This window comes from Protomyctophum bolini (genome assembly GCF_963924005.1).
Source record: "Protomyctophum bolini genome assembly, chromosome: 18".
NCBI classification, from domain to species: Eukaryota; Metazoa; Chordata; class Actinopteri; order Myctophiformes; family Myctophidae; genus Protomyctophum; species Protomyctophum bolini.
In genome coordinates this window covers 23,612,371-23,637,267 of record NC_137879.1, presented here as the reverse complement: position 1 = coordinate 23,637,267, position 24,897 = coordinate 23,612,371, and the positions used below count along the sequence as shown (strand labels likewise).

Below are 24,897 nucleotides of genomic sequence, written 5' to 3'. Positions count from 1 at the left end.
TCAGAAATCATTATCTCCACCAGGCCGGACGGCCAAAAGCCTGAAACGATGTTTCTGTCCATCCGTGTGTGGGAACTGCTAATCTTCTGGCACCATTGTACGGATCTGTGTGAAACTTTGCATGCACACTCCCAGTAGGCCAAGGAAGAACCCCACTCAGACTGGCGTAGACCTACTGTACACTTCTCTAGTTCAATTTGTTTTCAAACTGTGTGTCTGTGTGTTAGAGATGAATGATATACAAATTAGTTCTCAGTGGAGCAGAGAATCTCTGTCATTATGATCTCAATAATGTCAAGATAGGAAGTTGCACACAGCTGCATATTTGGGAAAGACTGGTTCGGTGGATCAAAATGTGAAAAATATAAACTTTTTGTTTTTAGTTTTAGGGGAATAAATACAATAGTTTTGTCTACAATTGTAAATGGGAAAGGAAAAAGAAAGTCGATGCTGATCAGTGTAGTGGTTTGTGAGATTACACAAACACACACACACACACACACACACACACACACAAAACACAATCTGAACGTAATGATTTTAGACGGTGAATTAGGCCTAAGGCAGTTCAATACTCTGATTCAACGTGACACCTCTGTGAACACAGAATGTGTGTGCAAAACAGTTACCAAGAAGTCATTCAATCGTTATTATTCATCAGATGGGCTTCACTGTTTTACTGTTTGCCTTGGATAACAATTTGCTATGCTAGTGTGTCTGTGTGTCTGTGTGTGTGAGAGAGATTTTGACATAACAAAGACGGGAGAGCATTTGCGCTCTTGTTATATCGTCCAATAAAGGCTTTCCAGTCGGGTGCGTAAGACAAACAAAAGACCAAGAAGTATAGTATACAACATGCACTGCCTCCTCGCATGGTTACCTAAATAGGCTTTGCTCACAAATAAGTTGGGTATTAGTATTGAGTACTGGAGTAATGGAAAAGCACTACATGTATGTTATGCGCTGCGAGGCCTATAGCTGTGCTAAGCTTGGACAAGTTGGACCTGGCAGTGTGTAAAAGTGAGACACTGGCATTGCTGGCATTTCGAGAGAGAGAGAGAGTCGGGGGGGGGGGGGCTGTACAGGGGATGAGTGTGTAGAGGTGTCAGAATATCTCACACTCAAGTGTTTGTTTACATACACTTGCTTGTGAAATGTCAGGTGAAAGATGATGAGGAATTTTAACATGGAGTCATCCCGTTACCCAACACACACTTTCCCATCCCAATGATCCCATACAGGATTGTTATACCTCTGTTAGTCATGTACAGTATGCAACTATGCATACTTCCATACAGTATGTGCCTGGTTCTAATGCAGTTGGGGCGTTGCTGTTTAAGTGCACATACACGCACGCACGCATACACGCACGCACGCACTCACACACACACACACACACACACACACACACACACACACACACACACACAGTTGTGCACTAGATTTGTCATTTGCGATGAAACATACTGTAGGAACATTCTGGGGTTATTTTCAGTGTGTTCCTGAAACCATGCCTAATATCCTCGGTAGAATAACATCCAGTCTTTGTTTTTTTTTATTTAGGCAGGGTTCATGAGTGCTACAGCACTCCCAGCTGCCCAGCTGATGCCAATATTTCCAACAACATCTATCTAATGATCTAATGATATGCAAGGAAATCCGTCCTATTCACATGGCTGGCTGGGAATGAGTTATGTTTTATGAGTGTTTGAGTTCGTTAGATGTTTGTCAGCCTTGTTTTTTCATGTCTGTAGCGTATGACTATATTGTTGTCTTATTGTAATCACATTAACGTGTGAAAATGTTGAATTGATTTGTTTCCCTCCATGGAAAGTATGCGTTCCCTCCCTTCCCTCCCTTCCCTGGTGCTGGAGCTATTCTTAGAGCTGAAGGCTTCCCCGAATTGCTGCCTACACCAGGCGGCTCTACAATCCACTTCCTGCCTCGAGACTCACAATTCAATTCCTGTTGTTTTTGTAAGGGTTTAGGGACTGCCAGGTCACAAACTGGCTCACAAACGTGTGTGTGTGTGTGTGTGTGTGTGTGTGTGTGTGTGTGTGTGTGTGTGTGTGTGTGTGTGTGTGTGTGTGTGTGTGTGTGTGTGTGTGTGTGTGTGTGTGTGTGTGTGTGTGTGTGTGTGTGTGTGTGTGTGTGTGTGTGTGTGTGTGTGTGTGTGTGTGTGTGTGTGTGTGTGTGTGTGTGTGTGTGTGTGTGTGTGTGTGTGTGTGTGTGTGTGTGTGTGTGTGTGTGTCCATCAGAGACGGTGTGCTAGCATGTGTGAGACGTACCTGACATATTTGAGACAGTAATCACTCGTGCATGATGATGATGTGTGCATGGGGATGTTTATAGCTTAGGTGAAGCCAGGGCATTATGGGTGCGAATAGGAACAGATTTGTTTGTTCGCTCTATTCAGTCTAGTAAGATTATAGGAAGTAACTACTTGTTTTGGATGGACAGTGGACTGTCAGAGGATGCAATCTGTCTCAATGGCAAAACTTAAGTGGATGGAGTGTCCATACCAGACTATACACATCATATATATATAGGATGTGTCTTATAATCCATTTAATGTGTAGTTTTATGTTTTCAGTGGCAGAATCTGCCAGTCTCTGCTAGCCCTGTCATGTCCAACATAATAATAAAAACAAGACTGATCTAGGAATAATACAAGTTAAAATTATAATACACAAGGGTATTGAGCAGTAATAAATGTGTGATTTTTTTAAATGACCTTATAGGTGTGCAAAAACAATATCAGACATCATTTGCAATTGCATATTCACTGGATTACTGAGGTAGGATGAGTGTAGGATGTGTTGCCGTCAGAGGAAAATAATCTACATAATATATTGATGTTGAATTGACGCCTATAACTTTTTCATTCATCCAGTCATGTTAAAATACAGTTTATTTCCATATTTGTGCCTTCTTAGTGACTGTGCATGTCTGAAGTGTTGGGCTGAACAGTGACTCACCCACATCCTATACATCCTGTTATACTTTCTGTAAAGGTGTGTGCCCCCTTGACCGTGTATTGTTCACAGCATTTTCCAGGTGTCTGTTTATAAGGGATAATATGTTCTTTTTGTTCTATAAATGTTATTAATAGCCAGGCCTGTACCTATTTTTAACTCTGCCATTGTTGGCTAGAGGCAATTCATTTGATTATGGGTGAGGTTGTTAAAGAAAATAGAGCTTCCTTCTGAGAGAGAGGAAGTTACTGCAAAATTCCTGACATTGGTAGAATTCTACTCGGGTGGGGTTTGGATTGAGTTCTTGGCAAACAAACAAACAAACACACACAGACAGACAGACAGACTTCTCTGACATTTACGCCGTAAATCTATGGATGAATGCAAACACAAGTACACTGGTACTCTGAAATTAGCCCTTCAACAAGTCCCTCCCAAACCCGTCCTTGTCCAATAGAACGTTAGCAGCGAGGAGACAGGGCAAGCTGTCCTTCTCCCCCATAGACATGCATGTTAAAGGACGGGATTTCTCCATAATCGATCATTTCAGTAGCAAGAGTATCAAAATGTCTTCTAAATCTAGTCAACCACGCCTGCAGTAGGCTGTGCACTGGACACATTTTAATTTGCATGACATTATTTAAATAAACTAGAAATTTGAGGAAATGACAGAGGGAGAAATCTACTTTTAACGACCACCCGACAGGAGTTTTCATGTTGCACAGTAAGACTATGGTCATTAGTATTATTGCCATCACCTGGGTTGGGCAGTTGGTCAGCCATGCAAAATAACATTGACAGCTATGAGGTGGCGAAAGTTTGACCTGCATACCAACAGTTGCTAAACTATTTGGATTGGCATTGGACAGTCGCTTTTTTGGGTGGGATTTAGCAAAGGGCTAGCCGCTAATTGTTCTCATGAAAATCATTCTATGCTCTTGCACTCAACCTCCACCCTGCTCTCTCCCACCTGTGTGAGAATGCTGGTCGTTGACTAGTGCTACAGTTAAGCATTCAACTCCCTTGTGTCATCCAAGCTTGTTGCCAATCTCAGACATGACTAGGACTCAATGCCACCCCATATACAAACTGAATCCTGCAGTCTGCTACTGACAGACCGCAGGTGGTGCAGACTGGCACTAGCACCGCCTCCACACACACTGACTCGCTGTGTAACTATGTACACCTCTAGTTTCTTCTTGTTTTAACCCAATGGACCTGCTCCATCTTCTTTCCTGACAGACCAAAGGGCGGAGAGATGGCATGGTGTCGTCCAATGAGAACAGGCGCCGCCGGCCTTTGTCGTCGGGTGAAGTGGAGGGCATGGCATGGCATGGTCCTCGAACAATCTTCCTCCAAAAGAACTCGCAGGGATTCGGTTTCACGCTGCGCCACTTCATCGTTTACCCGCCGGAGTCCTCCCTCCACACCAACATCAAGGTAAACATACACACTGAGTCCTCCCTCCACACCAACATCAAGGTAAACATACACACTGAGTCCTCCCTCCACACCAACATCAAGGTAAACATACACAGGGATCTTCACTAGAAGAGTAGCTCTCAGTCCCACTCCCAATTGAGTGTTCAGAAGAAAGTACTCGGAAGTACTCGGTACTCGGAAGTTCAAAAAAGTATAATGAAAGTGCTCTTTGGATCGGGACTGAAAACGTGCAACAAAGGAAAAAAAGACAAGGAACTCTTCTGGTGAAAAAAGTTAAAAAGCCTTTATTGATGTGGCTATTTATTAATGGAATAAAAAAAACATGGACAACCCACACGTAGGAGCTTCACAGCCTTCTTCAGGGTACCCGATTGACTGTCTTTGGTGTGAGCCCAAAACCCAATCAAAGCACAGACTTTGACAGTAACCTTTATCAGTGATACTTGTGCAGGTGAACCTGATGTGAATTCATCTCCATACTGGATCCCATGCCATCTGTTGGGTCTGAAGTTCAGAAAGACATAGCAAATACAAGGCTGTTAGGCCTGCTGGGGCTAACAGATATTTTCATATACTGTATCTATATTATATATACTGTACTAGTTCTTACCCGTTCTGAATACCGGTATATGAACAACAAATGATGTACAGTGTGGGTAAAGCGATGTAATAGATCACATTACTGATCATCTGTTAACAGATGATCTTGGGAAGTTGGGTTGGGCACAAATAAGTAGGCTAATGTAATTATGTAAGATGGATGGTTGCCATTGGTTGGATAGACGGACGGACGCCTGTATGTATTTTACCATTGTATTTTACCGACGGCACGGGATCTGTGTTCCCCCTCCGTCGAGTGGTGGATTATATTATTGATATGTTATGATCCAACAGATATAAAAGTACACAGTAATGTAACTTTGGGGAGTGTAACCAAATCATCCAAATTAATATGTTGTGGTGTCGAAACACAAACACCTTTAGGCTACTGGGAAAGTATGTGTGCATCACAGTGCATGTGTGGATGTCTGGACGATAACACACGGTGGAGGAGGGGGACGGACAGTGTAGGGTTGAAACAGTGCATGTGTTCATGTTACGTTACGCACGTAACGCTGGCTGCTAATTCCCCTGTCCAACGTTATGGCTGCTAAATCCCCTGTCCTGGGCGGAATGGGTGTCGAATTTGTCTGGCACTGCGAATAAATGGTAAATGGTGCATTTATATAGCGCCTTTATCCAAGGCGCTTTACATAGATTGTGCATTACATTCACCCATTCACACACATTCATACACCGATGGCGGTGGAAACCATGCAAGGCACCAACTAGCACATCAGGAGCAATTAGGCGTTCAGTGTTTTGCTCAAGGACACTTTGACACTAACTCTGGGGGAGCCCGGGTTTGAACTGGCAACCTTGCAGTTACCATCCAGCCACTCTACCCCTGAGCCACCTCCGCCAGGAGGAAGGTGGAGGAGGAGGCGGGGATGCTTTCGCTGTGTCAGTGCAGGCTTTCAGCTGCCTGTCTGCCACGCACCCCCGCGTTGGCCACGCTGGTTCACCAAAAATTCACCCGCATCTGGTTTGAAGTTATATCAACTGACGTGCGAACATTACGAAGGTGTCAAATAACTGTAGTATGCGCCCGAGATGTTTTCCCCGTGTGGCTCTGCTGCCTGCCAGGGGCTGTCTAATTCCTAAATGGGAGGTCGGTGGAGAAGGCAAGGGGAATGTTGCACGGAAAACTGTGACCCATTGGACACATTAATCTGTGTCCCTCCCAACATGCATTTCACTTGTGATGGGCCCCTAAGTGAGCAGCAGCCTTGCTCTGTATGCTAATACAGACAGACTTTCCTCAAATTAATAGATAGATATTCTGCAGCCTAGTTGTTTCTCTGCCCTCTCTTTTGGTTATCTCACTTTGTGAGATGTTTTACATACATAATGAAGAATGAATTCTAATACAACGCACACACACACACACACACACACACGCACACACACACACACACACACACACACACACACACACACACACACACACACACACACACACACACACACACTTATTTCCTGAGGCTTCTTTATGACCTACTGATGGATTCTAGCCTAGGAGCAAAAATACATCTCATTAAAATAATCTAATTAAAAGAAAAAACAGGCTGATTCACTTTTTGACCCATATTCTTTTTGCCTTTTTTCCCCCTGAACCAAGGAGTGTGTGCCGAGTTTTGGAAAAAAGTAGTAGCAAAATGTTTTGAAAATGGCGGAAAATCTTCAAAGTTGAAATAGTCTGGACCTTTATGAGAAGTTGTGTCGCAATCCAGAGACAAATATTTTTGGCTCCTAGAATCCTTCAGTAGGTCCTAAAGAAGCCTCATGCTGAATGTGCCGCTTTTATCCGCTTCGTAGCGGTAATGTTAAAAAATGTCATTAAGCCACTGGACCATAATGGACACGATGATGATCAGCCCTGTAAACTAACCTTATGCGATGAGCCATGCTACAGCTAATCTACTAAGCTAACCTTTTGGAGCTGCAGGGTTAAACCTGTACCAGCTGACAGGGTCATGAGGTCAATAGAGATCCTAGAGGGACTTAAAAGGCGATTCCACATCTTTGAGCCACAAAACTGCAGCCTCAGCTAGTTCCAAAATACTTTTTACAGTTTTACGGTTGAGATTTGATATAAACCAATCTTTTGAAATTAGCTGCAATGAAATATCTCCTGGTCAATGTGAAAAAATACCAATCATCTACCATTATAAACCACGTTGTGGCTGGTATGTCTTAGTTTATAATGTACTTTCCAGTCACATGGAGCCCAGCATTCTAAAGTCTGATGGGTTGCTAAAGTCTAATGGGTTGGCTGTGGGTCCTTGGGTCCTTGGGACCCACAGCCACACAGACCTCTGGGTAATGCAGTTTGTTTAGTTTTTACAGATTAGGATTGGACAGTAGCTGGTGTTGTGGTCTATGTCACGATCCCTGCATGGCCAAAGCCCTAGGTCTTTGTCTGGACAGGTCGGGAATGAGCTAGGTCAGCGAAGCCTCAAAGCCCCTCAGCTAGGTCCAGTCAGTCAGTCAGTCAGTCAGTCGGTCAGTTGGTCAGATAGTCAGTTAGCCAAGCCAGCGGTGTGGTTGCTCAGCAACTGCCCAAACTGTCCAGTCAGCTGGGGCTGTTGCTGGAGGGAAATGTGGGTGTGTTATGAGTGTTGGGTAAGCTGCTGGAAAGTCTAATGAGGTCAGGGGGACCAGCTAAATGAGTGCCGCCTGCTGGACGAAATTGGTATGGCGCTTGGGTGCATCGTGATGAGAAGCAATTATATTGTGATGTGCGTCTGGTTTGGGGTGCCATCTCATATGTTAAAGCATAGCATCAATGCTAGCGAGCTAAAACGAGGTCCATCCTTGCTCTAGAAAATGCCAATGTTCCCATCTCGCTCAAGACCTCTGAACATCGCAGATTAGTTCAAAAACCACGGATAGCACAGTAGTTTCAGAGAAAAAAGCGTGCAAAGGCCGAGGCTAAAACAGAAGCTAATGGCTATGGAGGATGAGACACAGTGCGGGCGGGGCCCTAGATGAGGCCCTAGGCGTGCACAGCAACCGAGTGGTTCCAAAAAAATAGCAAGGCAATCTTATAGCGATAGCAAACACCTCAAGACGAGCCTATTCGTCAAGAGCATTAATTCATCGGGACGAGAATACCCGTCGACGGGTTTAAATGTGTTAAATGAAGCTTCACTACAGTCACAAACTAAGCTTCAGAAACATGGCAAAATATGTTTACTACATCAAAGCCCAACATTGAAACAACTTCATTCCAGGTCAATAGTGTCTTGGGGATCTATAAAACTGTCTGACAAACAGAGGCAGGCAAAATAAAATCAGTTCAATAATTTATTAGACAATAAGCCTAAAGCCGCTGTCACTGCTCCAAAATCAATTTGGCGAAATGAAAGAAAAGAAAGTGCTCCACGTACCGGTAATAACAAAAAGCAGGTGCCGCGTGCGTGCATGCTGGGATAAGTAACGTGTGCATCTACAGTGTGTGTGTGTGTGTGTGTGTGTATGTGTGTTTAATTTTTAACTCTAGTACAACATGTCAAAAACTGGTCTTCTAATACTATATTATATTATATTATATTATTATATACTGATCATATTATATTATTATACTGATCTGAATCAATATTATATTGGGAGGACTCTGCCAATTTTGTGTGTGTGTGGGGCTTGCATGTTTTGTGTGGGGATTGTGTCCTTATTCTCAGGCATAGGTGTCATAGATATTAGAGCCAGTTTCTCTGAGCTCATAAGCGCCACCCTGTGGTCTTGTTTTCCACTACAAGTCTGCTCTACTCTGTTGTGTTTCTCGTGCAGGATGAAGAGAACGGAAACGACACTGGGAAAGGTGAGTGTCCTTGGCTTCACCAAGTAATTGCCTGGCATACCACTTTCATTCAAATATACAATACATCTACTGTACATACATAGTACAGTATGCTGCCTTCAAGCCATTGTTGGCAGGTTACAGGCATAGAATGCCAGGATTTGTCACGTTACTCATACCAGTTAGAAAGGAACTGCTTCATTCTGTTTACAGTAGGTTGTCATGATGCTTTTCCATTGTTTTCATCTCTAGTTTACGTGATGAATGGGCACTATGTGTTTACTGTCTGTGTTAGGCAAGGCTTTGCTTGAAGGCCATAACCCCCTCAGGGCTAATGAAGATCTATTAATGTACATCTATTCAGTTCTATGATTAACAAATCCCCAGGACGTGGGTGGTGTGTTTGTTTGTATCTAGGTGTGGTTCACCAAATTTGGTTTCTGCTCATGTTTTCCTTTCAGGAAATGTTGTTGGCTCACTATTGATGATGATGATGATGATGATGATGATGATGTGTGTGTGTGTGTGTGTGTGTGTGTGTGTGTGTGTGTGTGTGTGTATATGTGTGTGTCTTGGTCTTGTAGCAGGTTGCCAGAGGTCTCGTTTGGAGCCAATGGACACCATCTTTGTAAAAAGTGTCAGGGACCATGGTCCTGCCCACCAAGCTGGACTGTGTACAGGTAAGACAGATCTACATGTGCACATACTGTACATGCACACACACACACACACACACACACACACACACACACACACACACACACACACACACACACACATATATATTTCTCACTCCTTCTTGTGTGTGTGTGTGTTCTCAAGGGGACAGGCTGGTGAAGGTGAATGGAGAGACTATTCTAGGAAAGACCTACTCTCAGGTGATCGCGCTCATCCAAAACAGGTGGGTAGAGACCAGTGTTGTTTTCGTCGACTATTACCATTACGAAAAATGTTCGTCGACTACCTTTTTTCATTGACAAAAACGACATAAAAACTAAATAAAAACTAAGCCATGATGACTAAAACTATGACTAAATATACTGACAATTTTGTCAACAAATAAAAACTAGACTAAAATGTTAGGAAGGGACTAGTGGACAAGAGATCCAATACAAGTCATTTTACACTTGGCTGCATGCTGAATATAGCAGATCTACAAGCTCACGTATCGCGGTGCGACACGCTGTGAGCTTGTAGATTTGCACTTTTCAGCAAGTGTAAAATCAGTCATTACAACGCCATCAAGGCCCGCCAAAACACATTTTAGTCGACTAAATCAACTGTATATTTAGTCAACTTAAATCTTATGATATTTTGTCGACTAAAACTAGACTAACACTAGACTAAAACATTCCAGGTGTCTAAAAACTCAAAATTTGCTGCCAAAAACAACACTGGTAGAGACTTATTACATTATCTCAGTGGTTCACAAACCCTCAGGGTTCCTTGATGGGAGTTCCAAATGGACATGTTACGTTTCCATCCAGTTACATTTGTACACTCAGAGTTATGGGTGTTTGAGAAGCACTGCATTATATACTATTATATTGCATTACTTTCTTTAATTCTGAACATAATTTCTCATAATTCATAACATAATATAACATTCCTCTGCCTCTGTTTACATTGCATACAATTTGAAAGCTAATAAAATAATTGTAATATCAGTATTTTGTATCAAATTATTTACTTGTAATAAGTGTAATAAGTGGGTTAATACCATAGACTGTAAAAAATATGGACAAAGCGTTCCCCGGGTCTAACATGAACGTAAAATGAAGCCTGTCAGTCCTTGCAATGGAAGTCGCCATCTTTCTAGATCCGTTTGGGCCCAGCTGGCCCATTGGCTGGCCCAGACAACGAGGCGGGACTTCCCCCCTTCTTCTTCGTTGGTTTTTATTTTGACTCGAGTGGGTGGGGGATCCCGTTCATAGACGGTAGCCACGCCCCTCAGAACATGCACGACTTTATGGTAATTTTTTTTATAAATGGGACCATCATTTTCCAAAAATAATATTATGATATTTAAGATATTAAGATTATTAGAAATGAGACTTTAAGCAAAAAGTATTCATGACCATGTTTATTAAGGTAATACAGTCTAGGTGAAGTTGGGCCCAAATACATGGACTTCTATGGGGCTATGGGTTTTTTTGGGCTTCACAAAATATCTGTCTGACTGCCCCCCTGGTTAATACATAGCGAGTCAGTCAGTATTGGACAATAAAGCCTACCTCACTGTAAATTATCCCCAGTTAATATGATCATTACCCTAATCTTTTTCTGCAGTGAGAATTCTCTGGAACTCTCCATTATGCCAAAAGATGATGACGTGTTGCAGTTGGTAAGTGTGAGTATTGAATTTCTTCTTCTTTCTCTCCTTATCCCTCTTTCCACATTGTTATACACGTAGATAGACCTTTGTCAAAAACATGGCTAAAGTACTTGATTCTGCTTTGTCTTAGTATGGTATCATTTTTATCCGATTACCCACAATGCATGTTAAGAAGCCAAGCTTTCTGTCTCCTCCAAGTGATCACGTATGTTGTTTAAATATACAGCAGCTGATAATGGATTCATTAATGTATCTATCTGTTTCTGTTGTCATAGAACTGCACAACTATATAAAAAAAGAATATTATTTGATTGAGGGTAACAATCTCTTTGACCACAAAAAAGAAGGATACACCAATGACCTATATTATGGTAACGGAACAGCTATCCTACTAAATCGAAAAAAACGGTCTATTGTGTATAATGAGGCCATTTAGTTCAGTTTATTTTCTCTTTCTCTAATTTAATTGTATGCTGCATGTTGAATCTGTTTTGCTGTCCCCTCTGACCTGTCAATTGCTTCTTGGTTTCCCATCCCTGCCTTTCTTCCTTCCATGTGGCTTTCTCCTCAGGCATACTCTCAGGACGCCTACCTGAGAGGCAATGAGCCATACATGGGAGAGGCCCAGAACCTTCCTGAGCCACCACCACCCTGCTACCCTTTCTCCAAGCCCAGCTCTGCTGCTCCCCTGCCCGGCCACAACCACCATAGCCCTGTGGACAACTGGCATTGCCGACCCAGCGCTAACCTCGCCACATCCCCGCTGGACAACCGCTCCACTGTTTCCGTCACCCCGACCTCCGGCTGGCCCGGGGGTCCCGAGGAGGAGGACGGTGGCAACCATTTTGTCCCCTCGGGGCGGCAGCGCCGTCGCTCCTCATCCGCCGTGAGTGCGCTGGACTTCCATTTCGCCAACCACAACGCTGCCGTCGCCTCAGCAACCCTGCCCACGCCACGGAAGAGTAGCCTGCCGGTCTCGTCCCGCAGCCACACAGATGCCCTCTGCCACCAGGCACTATCAGACTGGTACTACAGCCAGGCAGAGGCGGCCGAGCACATGTCCCCTCGCCACCGGAGTGTATCTCAGGACAGATTGGCCGAGCTGGGGCTAGGGTTAGCGCTCGGCCCGAAGGCTGCCCGTGGAATATCCGCTGATCAGCGGAATCGAGACACCCTCCTTTTCCACCACCAGGCAGCAGCTGCCTCCCACGGCCATGACTCCTATTGGCTGGGAGGGTGGGGAGGCGTGTCCGGGCCAGGAAGTAGGTCATGCTCAGAGAGCTTGCTGGCGGCCTACGCCGATTACGAACACAGCTATGGCCGCTCAGTGGAAACATTAGCGCAAGCCTCCGCAATGGTCTCGCAGCCTCCCTCGCACGTGACAAAAGCTGGTGAGGAAAAAGACAGGAGAGGCTCTAACGGCCAGCATCACCAGACCGTGGTTATGTGCCCTTTGGCGACCATTGTCACAGCGCCTCCCAGTGGGAGGCTGAGTGGACAGCAGGTAGCCGAGCCCCAGACCAGGAGGGTGAAAGAAGACGAGCTGGTGGGCTACAAGAGCTACAGTCCGTCCTTCTGCCGCAAGGCTGACCACATCCTCCAGCAGGCGCACTCCTTCAGGGAACCCGGCTACAGTGGCACGCATCTCCCCTGGAACGCCAGTAACAAAAGCAGCCCGACAGACAGCGAAGGAGGGGTCGAGCCCCGGCCCAAGTCGACCCCAACCCTGCTCACATCAGAGGAGGAGAGGGAGGCTGTTTCCTCTGTCCCCTTCAACCAAGATGTAATCCTGAGGCAAAAGCCGCCCTCGGGACGGCGTACAACCATCCACAGCCTTCGGCACCCCCACTATGCGTCGACTGTGGACTCACATGAGCCCTCCGGTTTACTGCCATCTCCTGGGACTGTCGAAACACTGTCCCCTGTCTCCGGGGGTCCGAGCACCAGCCGCAGGGTCAACGGTAGCCTGGCACCACACACACATGACTCCCTGTCCTCTATTCCCTTTATAGGTTAGTGCCCTCCTCTCATTTGCACCTACAGTGTAACCTTTGTGAGTCTGTGCTATGTACTGTATGCCCTCATGTATGTCATGCATACAACATTTTTGATGTATTTATAGTTGTTTTGTGTATACATGAACAATGTTTATGTGTAACTTAAGGAAATACCTTGTCGATTTCAAACTTAAACTCCTTTGTTCTGATGTGACATTGATAATATAGTGTCAAAAAAATGTGTGTGTATGAAATGTTGCCATCACAAAACAATGACGTCAAATGCATTGTTTTACACACTTTTGACAAATGTTTCGTGTCATCAAACAACAAAATCTGAACAAAATCTTTGTCACACTATTGCATTATTAACAATTATTGATATCCTCACATCAGAATAATAAGATTTAGGTTGAAAATCATTGAAGTTTCCCTTTAAATAATGAAACTCAACCCCTGTTATCCCCACTCACTTGTGGACCCCCCCCTCCCACCAACAACAACCCCCCACCCCCCTCTCCCACCCCCCCCCCCCCCCCCCCACCCACACATTTGACCTCCACGACCCCGCAGATGAACCCAGCAGCCCCACTGTTGACCGGCGGGCCCGCCACGTGCCTGCCAGCGCTGTGGTGTCCACCTCCAGTGCCCAGTCCTCCACTGTGGCCGCCCTCCCTTCCACTACCGTCACCCCCACCCAAACCTCCTCCTCCCCCTTTGTCCAACTCCGTTTTCAGGAATGCAGTGAGTGACACTTAACCGTCTCGTATCCACTCTCACCTCCATACTCCAAAACCCCCTGTCTCATCAACCTCAAACGTAAAGGGATACAGTGGCATTATAGTATTCAAAGTTCTATTTCAAACACGCCCTTTTTTTCTCTTGAGCCACAGATTTAGAATGTCAGTGTATTCCTTTAATATACATTTAACACATTAATCCCTCTCTCTGCTCATGTCTTGTCTGATATTCATCACTCACACTTCTTACCGTAACAAAGCATCCTTCATTTTGTTATTAAAATCCATTCACATTTTGATCTATACAAATTTAAATAACACAATAGTCTTGTACAGTATAACGTCACTGTCGAGTGGAAACCTTGTATGTCCAAAACCGTTATTATTTTTTATAAAGAATCAATAGTGACAATAGCCAATCTACAAGCTCACATCTAGAAGCTCACAACGCATTGCGCTGTGTTGTGAGTTTTTAGATCTGCTATTTTCACTACTTTTCTGTGACACACTGACACTCTGGTATTATGATAGGCTTTCATTTATGAAATATGGAGGTTTCTAGCCCGACAGCAACGATATATAGTTTGTGTCTGTATGTTTCATCCTTACCTTCTTTTGTTTTCCTTTCTTGAATACTTTTGGCTTGTTCAGGTAGTATCAAGGGTCGCCGGTCTTCCTACCTGCTGGCCATCACCACAGAGCGCTCCAAGTCTTGTGACGAGGGTCTCAACTCATTCAGGGAAGAAGGACGCGTCTTTGCGTAAGTTTGGACTTCAGTATCAGTTCTGAAGGCTGGTTTATAAATATCCAATATTTATTTTGCAGGTTTGTCAGAGGGGAGGTTAACGACATGAACTCTAGGCGTGCCACTTCTGGGTTCTGAACATTTGACAAAAAATAGCAGCTCTACAACTTTCGCTATTTTCATGAAAGAGAGTTGGTGTAGAGGGAAAAAAGGAGCATATCAAGTATAGACCACAGGGGGATTCCAACAAAGTATGGGGTTTAAGTAGTTTCTATATTTCTGTAAATAAATAAATAATAAATTGAAACCAGACAATTTAAATTTAAAATTTGTACCACTGCTTTTTTAACTGCATGCCTGTTTTAATGCCGTTTTGTATTGCTTTTGTTTTTATTATATTTTCTGCTCTGTAAAGCACTTTGAGCTACATTTATGTATGAAAGGTGCTATATAAATAAAGTTTATTATTATTATTAATAGTTTCATATCTTAAAAGATCAAACATTATCACACTGTTTGATCTCTTTTTACTCTTTTAGTTTCTATAATACATTATTTTGTAGACTGCAAGAGCAGTTTGCAGGAATGTTTGAATTTTAATTCAATGCATCACCTTCAGTGAATTATTAAAAGTTTAAATAAATTTGATTTATTTTGAGATGACATATGTATTGAATGTCCCTATTTGTGCAAAATGCTGCCTCAAGGTCCTTTCAGATGGTCAGAGTGTGATGCAGACAGGTCTGCTCATAAGAGGCGCGACAATGCAAGCGTAAACAAAAAGCTCAACTCAATCCAGATCTAGTCAGTCTTCGTGTGCACGAAACAAGCACACCCGTGACAATGTCACGGGACCATGCCCACCTAAATACACTTGCGTTGTCAACACTCAACTTCTCCGCTCGTACAAAAAAAGCACAGGCCTCTCATTGAAAATGAATTACAAGGTGCGTTAATCGTTGCCCATCTGAAAGGACCTTTACTGTAAATACAAACTAAAAATGTGTTAACTTTTTCTTTGTTTTTCACAGGAGATTGCCAAAAAGGGTCAAGAGCTTTTTCACTGATGGGGTGAGTCCACAATACATAGCATTGATTATCTCATGTTAAACCTTCATCATGCCGTTAACTTCCTCCATGAATCATGCAATATCATCCATTAAGAAAGTCTTCATTTAGGCCTGAGAGTGTAACAATGCACCAATTTGTTTGACATTTAACATATTTACTGTGTGCTTCAGTCTCTGGAGAGTCTGCGGGTCCAAGAAGAGGCCAGGTCAAAGCGTCACTCAACCTCTGAACTGGGCACCATTACTTTCAGTGATGTTCGTAAAGAGGGCTGGCTGCACTACAAACAGATCCTCACAGAGAAGGGCAAGGTAACTCATGTCAGCTAGTACCTTCTGGTACTTATCCACATATCCAGTGTTAACTAGTGCCTCTGCTGGCCTTGCTATACCTCTGTCACCATTTCTGTTACATTTATCATGTTTGGTACTTGGTAGTCGTAGTTGTGGTTTATTCTATTGGTAAATAAAGTGCTTCTCAGTTCTCATACTTTCTCTGATCTCCCTCCCTCTATCTCTCTCACACACACACACACACACACACACACACACACACCTTGAGTTGTTTAACGGTTATGTTTCTATTTTTCAACATTCTTCCGCATCCCAGAAAGTAGGTGTTGGAATGCGTCCTTGGAAGCGGGGCTTCTCCGTGCTGCGCTCCCATTCGCTCTTCCTCTACAAGGACAAGCGGGAGGCGGTCCTTCACGGGGCGGGGGCGGGGCCTGGGCAGGACGACCATCCTCCCATCAGCATCCGCGGCTGCCTGATCGACATCGCCTACAGCGAGACCAAGCGCAAGCACACGCTGAGGCTGACCACGCAGGACTTCTGTGAATACCTGCTGCAAGCCGAGGACAGGGATGACATGCTGGCCTGGATACGTGTCATCAGAGAGAACAGCAAGACCGACAACGAGGTCAGTTCTCTGTGCACGGCATGCACTCGCATGCACATACACACATGCACAATTGCACATACGCATATACTACATATTTATGTCCGTATGTAAGCACAACTCGCTTCAAGGGAAAGGCTCGCTCGACTGGGACAGTCTAGAAGAGTTCAGGAATATACTGGGGCAGATTCAGAAATGCGTAGAAAGGAATATAAAATCTGCACTCTCTTTGGTTTAACTGCTGCTGCGGATCCATATGAGAGCACACAACACAGACAGACAGACACTCGCGCACTCATAACTAGAGTTTTACATTTGTTGCAGGATTTCGGATTCTCAAGACAAGCACTCATCAACAAGAAAATGAATGATTACAGGAAACAGAGGTAAGTATGTTGCCTTGCATGAATAGTGAAATATATTTATCAACTATTTATAGAGCACATTTACAAACGACCAATATTGACCAAAGTGCTTTACAGAAACTTTGAGAAAAATACATCAACCATAGCAGACAAAAGAGGCAAATAAAACGGAGAGTAAAGAAAGCAAACAAAAATAATAATAATAATGTGAAATACCAAACGGACACTCAATACGGGGCACGAATACACACTCAGTTGAAAGCATAGAAAACAATTTAGTCTTATGCTTTAAAGGCCTCCAGTGACTGGGCACCATGAACATGAAGGAAGGAGGCAAGCTATCCCAAAGCCTAGGGGCACCTCTGTTTTTGGGGCGTTTTTTGCCCAGGCAGAATCAGCTGATTAGCCGAACTCAAGGTTCTAGTTGGGGTGTTGATTGATGATTGATATATATTATTTATTTTATTCACAACTTGGATCTGTTTTCTAAATTTCTAAAATTCCCAGTCCCTGCCAGAATTATTATGCAAAGTATAAGAAATTGCATCAACTGCATCAAAGATTATGACTATACTAATAAAAATACTCTTCTAAGACCTCACTGTGGGTCCTGCAGAATTTCTGTAGTGTGTGTGTGAAGTTCATTAATTAAAGTAATTATCTTCATCTGAGGAAGACCAAACCTGGTTTTCACAGGAAAAAAAATTTCACCTGTTCACTGGCTTTTTCTTTTTGATACATTAAAATACTTTGAACTGTGCCAGCAACTGAATTAATGGCTGTGCATAACATTATTTTCTATGGCATTTGTCAGAAAACCTGTCATGTTGTCATGGAAATAAGAATATATTAGAACAGGACTCTTTATAGTCATTCACTACTTAAACACTGTATATTTCACATATAAATATTGTAGATATTGTCATATTGTTCATCTTTTGACCTTGAGCTTGACTGATCGTGTCTCTTTCACTGTGTGCAGTTCCATAGTTAACAAGCCGGATGCATCTCCCAGAGCTCATAGAATGATACCTCCTTTCCTTCTGGCAAAGACGGACAATGCCTCAATGAACCGCTCCTCCAAACCTGGTGGGTAGAAGCAATAAGATTCAGGTCCAGTGATTATCGCTGGGATTTGATACAACTCTGGCTTACTCATTGACATATCTGTCTAATCATTTGGTCACTGATTCATGAAGCATCAAGCATACTGTAAGACAGTCATTTAAAAAAAATCTAAGTGTGTGTGTGTGTGTGTGTGTGTGTGTGTGTGTGTGTGTGTGTGTGTGTGCGCGCAGATGATAACAAGATGTTGTGGGGCATCAACCTTATGAAGAAGAGCAAGAAGACAGGAAGTCCCAAGGCGTTTGGTATCAGACTGGAGGACTGTCAGCCTGCACTTGACCACAAAGTATGCTCAGCTCATTTATTGTTGTGTGACCTATTAGGGGGCGGCATCAATATTTTATATATAAAACAATGACAGTTTGTTCAACCATCACCAAACATATTAAGCTGCAGAAACGTGTCCCGAAAAGTAAAACGTTTTAGAAAATATATTGGGTGTCAATATTGCAAATTTGTCCAACTCCAACTGTGATAAAGCATGTAAATCTATTAATACAATTGTCAGAAACTGTCAATATTCTAGACACATCGCAGCTTTCAACTTCTAATAGATTTTGTTGATTTGAATCCCTGAAGAGCCACTTTGCACTATGTCTGTATGTTAACTTATGATTGGTTCAGGGGTAAGACGACAAAGTTTAATTTGTAAAGCTACAATCCATCAATTTTATGTCCATTGTCTACTTTTGTCAACGGAGTGTAGCATGTCCGAACTACAATAAAGATAGCGGCACATTTGCTATGCAATCTGGTGAGCTGTCAGATTTAAATAACTTTATTTAAACTGTCAACTAGCAAATGTCCTACCTGAGGTTTCTGAGCACTATTAAAACACACTATCATTCAGATTGGCGCCACACCGCCATCTGGTGGAGGGCTCAGAGCGCCACCACACATGCATTTTCAATTTAGTTTGAAAGCCGATTTGGCTGGGAATCTGCAAGTCAGGAAGTAAAGATCCGCTATGTAACATGTCCCACGATTGTCATTTAATCCACCCAAAACATACTTTTTGTAAGCTGGGATCATATCGTTTAGAGAAATGAGTCGCAAATCAAGCTTGTTTTGACCCAAAAAGAAGAATCCGAGATATTAGCGTTCTAAAAACTGCATTGCCATAGACTGCATAAGCCAGCGGAATATCCATTTCCGTTTTTTTCCCTTCTTTTTTTCCCACCGCTCCGGAACCGGAGTGTTATGAGCGCATACAGGACACAAATGATCACATAATCGATTGATTGATTAAAAAGGCGTGATAAGGCGTCATCGGCGGGGAGGTACAGTTAAAAGGCACAATTGGCGATAATGAGTTAAAATATAATAATTCAAATAAGTCCCAGATTGTAGCTTTAAGATGAGAAACTTCATAGTTTACTTACATATTCATATTTTGATAAGATTGACAATTTAAAAAACGATGTTGTCTAGACAGATGCCAAGTTTGTCATTTCTTGTTATTGTCATTACTTTGTAGCACATTCCAAAATTCCTCCACTCCACCCTGTTCTCATATTCTGAACTTGTATTTTCAAAGTCACCCCTGATAAGGGTGTCTGTACGATTTCCTTCTTGCCCCCCCACACCCTCCGACTGTATGCCTCCCTTTCTTGTCTTCCTGCTTCCTTCCTTCCTTTCTCTCTCTCCCTCCCTCCTCTGTACTTTCAATCCGTCTTCCTGAATGTCCCTCTGTCCCTGTGCCTGCTGTGTTGCAGTTTGTCCCTCTGATAGTGGAGATGTGCTGTGGTGTGGTGGAGGGCTCTGGTCTGGAGTATACGGGCATCTACCGGGTTCCAGGGAACAACGCCATGGTGTCCAACCTGCAGGAGCACCTCAACAAAGGCATGGACATCAACACCGCCGATGAGGTGGGGACGGTCATTTAGTGGTGTATCGCATGCTTCCTGCCGTGTTCATCAGTACTCTTTAGAACCGATTAATGTATTACTGTATTAATTTATTTACAATTTTAGCACAGTAATAAACAATTACTATCATGTTTATTATATTATTATATTACATATACCTGTTCGAATATACAGTATGAACACCAAACAACAAATTATGTACAGTGTGGGTAATGCTATTTAATAGATCATATTATTGATGTACATACATGTATTTTGAGGGGTAATCAGTAGGGCTGGGGGAGGGAGTTGGGATGGGCACATTATTATTAATAGGCAGGTGGTCCACGGACCCCATGTGTTCCGCAAAGCATTCCCTGGGGTAGGTCTGTGTATTCCTTGGACTCACAGACATCTCTCTCTCACTCACACACACACACACACACACACACACACACACTTATTTTAATTTAATTTCTTGTCATTTCCACAGAGATGGCTGGACCTGAATGTGATCAGCAGTCTGCTCAAGTCTTTCTTCCGAAAACTGCCCGAGCCTTTGTTTACTGATGGTGAGTCTTATTGTTTAGAGAATCTGTCATATTTATAGTATATTTATATTGGTTCAGAAAAGGGTTCATTGCCATTGAAATGGCAAAAGAATGTATCACAATTCAGACAATGTACTTTTGATAAATAACTTGCGATCAGTATTTACTTTTGTGTTTTTATATGGTTGTTTGTATAGTCTGTTTGGTGTATGTCTTATAGTGGACCACAATGTAAATAAACATTGGCGCTTGATTGGTGAAACTTTAAATCGCCTGTCAATTAAGTATTTATCTATGTCTCAGATATATGATCTGTGTTTACAGATAAGTACATTGATTTCATTGATGCCAACCGGATAGAAGATTCAGATGACAGACTGAAGACCATGAAGAAGCTGGTATGTGACATGAGCTACTGTAGAAGTAAACATCACACACATGCCGATCCAACCAATATGTCCATACATAGGCATATATAGATATCCAGTTGTCCAGAACCGCCGATCCCACCGATATGTCCATACATGTATATGTGAATGCCAATATATGGGCATATACTGGGACAAAGCCAGTATAATGGTAAATGTAACCTCTCTATCTGTCCTCTGTACCTGTTTTTCTGCTCCTCTCCCAGATTCATGACCTCCCAGACTATTACCACCACACCCTCAAGTTCATGGTGGGCCATCTCAAGAAGGTGGCAGATAACTGTGACAAGAACAAGGTGGGTGTTGGCCTTGTCTCAATCGACCATGCATTTTCACATAATGCTCTGGCTCTTTTTTCGTTTTTCTGTAGGGTGAATACTGAATATCGTAACTGGTGTTCTTCAGCATAAGTACTATAGTGTTACAGTTTTTACAGTAGTACTAAAACCAGGAAGCAAGTTTCTCATGGTCACATTTATTTCTCAAACATGAATTTGGAAAGTGTTTTGTGGTTTTGTTTACAATTAACTGCATATGTGTATTGTAATTGTGTTGATTTTTGAATTTATTTTTTTCTTCATTTGTTCTTAATTTATTCAAAACCCAATTCAAAACTTTAATTGGAAATTTGCCATAGGAACCGAGGTGCAGGTAACTTCTGCCTCATCAAAGTTGGTATTGTGACTTTATATAATTATTGTCAATTGCTTGCATGAGAGGGAGGGAGGTGGTGGACTTAGCTGCTTTAGCAGACAGTTTGAGGGTCCAATGGAGTTGAGAGATTTTGTCCAAAGCGCTTTGATACTTTTCATTGGTTCAATATCATATTACATAACGGGTATTCAATAGCATTGATTTATGGTACAAATAAAAGAATGGAGTTAGGTGGTTTCCTCCGGAAAGCAACGATATGCAAACTATACTGTTCAATATACTTTCATATATTCATGGAAGTAGTTTGGCTTGTATATAGCGACACCTGGTGACAAAAAAATACATTACTGAAGCTACATTGCATGGCCATAAAACTTGGAAGACTTTTCTAATGTACCACAGTACCACTTCATATTTTTGACAATTATGGAGATTTAAAAAGTTAGCCATGGGATAGTCAGTGAGTGCACTGTGAGCAAGTCAGTTATGGGATGTGGATTGTTCCCATTTACCCTTCCATTTTACATGCGACAAAATCGTTGGTGTCTAGATGGAGCCTAGAAACCTGGCACTGGTGTTTGGCCCGACGCTGGTGAGAACATCAGAGGACAACATGACTGACATGGTCACCCACATGCCTGACCGCTACAAAATTGTGGAGACACTCATCCTGCACGTAAGAAGCACCTACCCACATCTACTCCACACGCACACAAAGCCACAAATATGCATCTAAACAAGTCAGTATTCTTTACAGTACTTAAAGCAAAGGAATGTGCAACAAAGTGACATAATTAATAATTCATTTCTATCCTTTGACCACATGAACCCTAGCGTCCTTATTGAGCAAATAGTCTGCAAAAATCCAACCCGTGTGAAGTGAGGGGCGCTCTTATCATCTTACAGCATAAATTACAACGTAATGTTTGTTTAAGCAACAGGTGCTAAAGTTTGTTTTAGTCCTCAAAACAAACGTAAAATTTCACTTTATTGTCAAGGTTTAAGTGGTTTAAATGTCTGAAAGGTGCCTCTTTTATGTAAACGTAAGATATTTGTATGTGATTCATGTTATCATGTTGTTCAGTTATGTGACGCTATCTACAGCACATGCGCCACTGAGTGACAAGTTCTGACAACACTGTCTTTTTATTCAACAGCATGACTGGTTCTTTTGTGAAGGAGAGATGGAAAATGATGAAAAGGTAAATCACCACAGTGGAACTGTTGTGTCAATATCATGCCTTATTGGATGGAATAGTTTTTACTCATGTTGTGTGTGTGCGTGTGCGTGTGTGTGTGTGTGTGCGTGTGTGTGTGTGTGTGTGTGTGTGTGTGTGTGTGTGTGTGTGTGTGTGTGTGTGTGTGTGTGTGTGTGTGTGTGTGTGTGTGTGTGTGTGTGTGTGTGTGTGTGTGTGTGTGTGTGTGTGTGTGTGTGTGTGTGTGTGTGTGTGTGTGTGTGTGTGTGTGTGTGTGTGTGTGTGTGTGTGTGTGTGTGTGTGTGTGTGTGTGTGTGTGTGTGTGTGTGTGTGTGTGTGTGTGTGTGTGTGTGTGTGTGTGCGCCTAGGCTCCAGAGGATAAGAGGGACTCACAACCTGTACCCAACATTGACCACCTGCTGTGCAACATTGGCAGGACAGGCATGCCAGGAGAGGCATCAGGTGAGACAGGACGTGGAGCACATTTTATTGCATAAAAGGTTTTTAAAAAGATATATGTATATATAGAAATAAAATGTTGCTCTGCAGTCTCGGTTTAACGGGTTACATACAGTACTGTGTATAATTGTATATTCACAGCTGTAATCTTTGCTACTGTATGTAGCCTATCCCGCCTACAGAAGCTATGCTACAAAGATGCCATTTCTATTAGTTTCAGATAAATATGTTTTTATGTGGTCTATAAGTAGTAGTCACTACACTACAGTGACAAGTAGTGTTTCATGGATCAGGTCATATTTTCAGTCAGGAGTTAATTAATTACTCTTGAAACTTTAACCTCCACTACCAGTACTCCCAAATATTGCATAGCCAGACGATCAGAGATCTCTGCTTATTGATACATATAGTGACATGACATCTGAATTCAAATGGATTAAAACTGCTTGGAAACGATATTTGGAAATAAAAAAAATAACGGCATCGCAGAACCAATGCAAAAACTTTAGGCAGAGTTCCTTCATATGGGATGATATCAGGATTGGTTTTCAAAGCAGTGGGTGTGGGCGTAGGCTTGTTACCACAGTTTTCTTTCTGGCGTCCAAGCCCATTCATTGCATTTAGATTTCCACAGATGTATCAGTAAGCAGAGATCTTTGATCATCTGGCAATGCGAGACTGCCCAGATTTAGACTTGAAGCAAATATATTCATCATTGCACAACCACGTCCCTAAAATGGTCCACTGTCATTCAGTGTTGACGTACAGTATGGGTCCACTACTCCACTTTCATGCAGTGGCCCTTTTTCTTTAATCATTTCCTGCTGCATTTTTTTCTCCAGCTGTTCTTCTGTCTGGATATTTATGATGTTTCCTACTTTTTCTTACTGTTTGCTTCGGGACCTTTCGACCCTCTCTTTCCCTAGCTGAGACAGTGGATCAACCTCTTCGGTAGGACCATGTCTCTCTCTCTTTGTGTCTGTGTGTCTGTGTTTGTTTTATGCTCATTTCCTGGCTTTATTTGTCTTGTTTTCCCACCCAACAAACTGTCTGTGTTAAATTGAAAAGTGAACACTCGTCATAACATGGTCTTGTACTTTACTTTTACTGAACAACTAGAACAGTTACTAGATGGTTTTATTTTTTGTGGTTTGTGGTTTGGAATATATATTATTGGGAGCTGTGGTGCTTTTGCATATTGCTATTAGAGAAAAACCAAACATCTGCAAAAACAAAAAAAATCATAATACATGATTTTCTAATTTTCTACAAGGCTATTTATTTTCTATTATTTAATTTCATTTTCAAAAAGTGCAAGGAATATTTGACTGTCTACCAAATAATAGGACAGTTGTCTATGGTTGCAGCTGTAAGGCTGATGCAGGTACAGCTAGGGGTACATGTATAGGGGTTTTAAATGTGAAACTCATGAAGATCTACAGTAATCCAAGGATTTTTGTCACAATGGCTGGTGTTCCCTTTTAACATTGCAGTTGTGTGTGCTGCTGTGATAAGCCTTTCATTTAATACTACTGATACTACCACTGTCACTACCATTCTGTGCTGATAACATGATTTAACTAAATTCCTCCCCCTCGCTTGCATACAGATTCCACCACCAGCGATTCAGTTAAGTCAAAGGTATGTAAGAACCCATTGCATCTTGATCA

The 24,897-nt window shown here is 42.5% G+C and overlaps 1 protein-coding gene across 7 annotated transcripts in view; it reads left to right on the top strand.

Annotated features, from left to right (window-relative positions):
* LOC308333242 (rho GTPase-activating protein 23-like) overlaps nt 1–24,897 on the top strand; it is a 75,030-nt gene that overhangs the window by 46,723 nt on the left and 3,410 nt on the right. For 2 of the 7 annotated variants that reach the window (XM_080789506.1, XM_080789502.1), the window contains exons 2-23: nt 4,218–4,415; nt 8,811–8,841; nt 9,405–9,500; nt 9,643–9,721; nt 11,110–11,170; nt 11,727–13,167; nt 13,726–13,896; nt 14,544–14,652; nt 15,669–15,708; nt 15,879–16,016; nt 16,315–16,623; nt 16,927–16,988; nt 17,950–18,056; nt 18,266–18,378; nt 19,808–19,960; nt 20,433–20,511; nt 20,815–20,888; nt 21,125–21,214; nt 22,123–22,248; nt 22,730–22,774; nt 23,137–23,230; nt 24,837–24,868. In XM_080789506.1, coding sequence (XP_080645632.1) covers nt 4,218–4,415; nt 8,811–8,841; nt 9,405–9,500; nt 9,643–9,721; nt 11,110–11,170; nt 11,727–13,167; nt 13,726–13,896; nt 14,544–14,652; nt 15,669–15,708; nt 15,879–16,016; nt 16,315–16,623; nt 16,927–16,988; nt 17,950–18,056; nt 18,266–18,378; nt 19,808–19,960; nt 20,433–20,511; nt 20,815–20,888; nt 21,125–21,214; nt 22,123–22,248; nt 22,730–22,774; nt 23,137–23,230; nt 24,837–24,868 — 3,648 coding nt within the window. Of the gene's footprint in view, nt 1–4,217; nt 4,416–8,810; nt 8,842–9,404; nt 9,501–9,642; nt 9,722–11,109; nt 11,171–11,726; nt 13,168–13,725; nt 13,897–14,543; nt 14,653–15,668; nt 15,709–15,878; nt 16,017–16,314; nt 16,624–16,926; nt 16,989–17,949; nt 18,057–18,265; nt 18,379–19,807; nt 19,961–20,432; nt 20,512–20,814; nt 20,889–21,124; nt 21,215–22,122; nt 22,249–22,729; nt 22,775–23,136; nt 23,231–24,153; nt 24,179–24,836; nt 24,869–24,897 lie in introns of all 7 variants that reach the window. The other 5 variants (XM_080789508.1, XM_080789505.1, XM_080789503.1 and 2 more) reach the window with 5 other exon arrangements.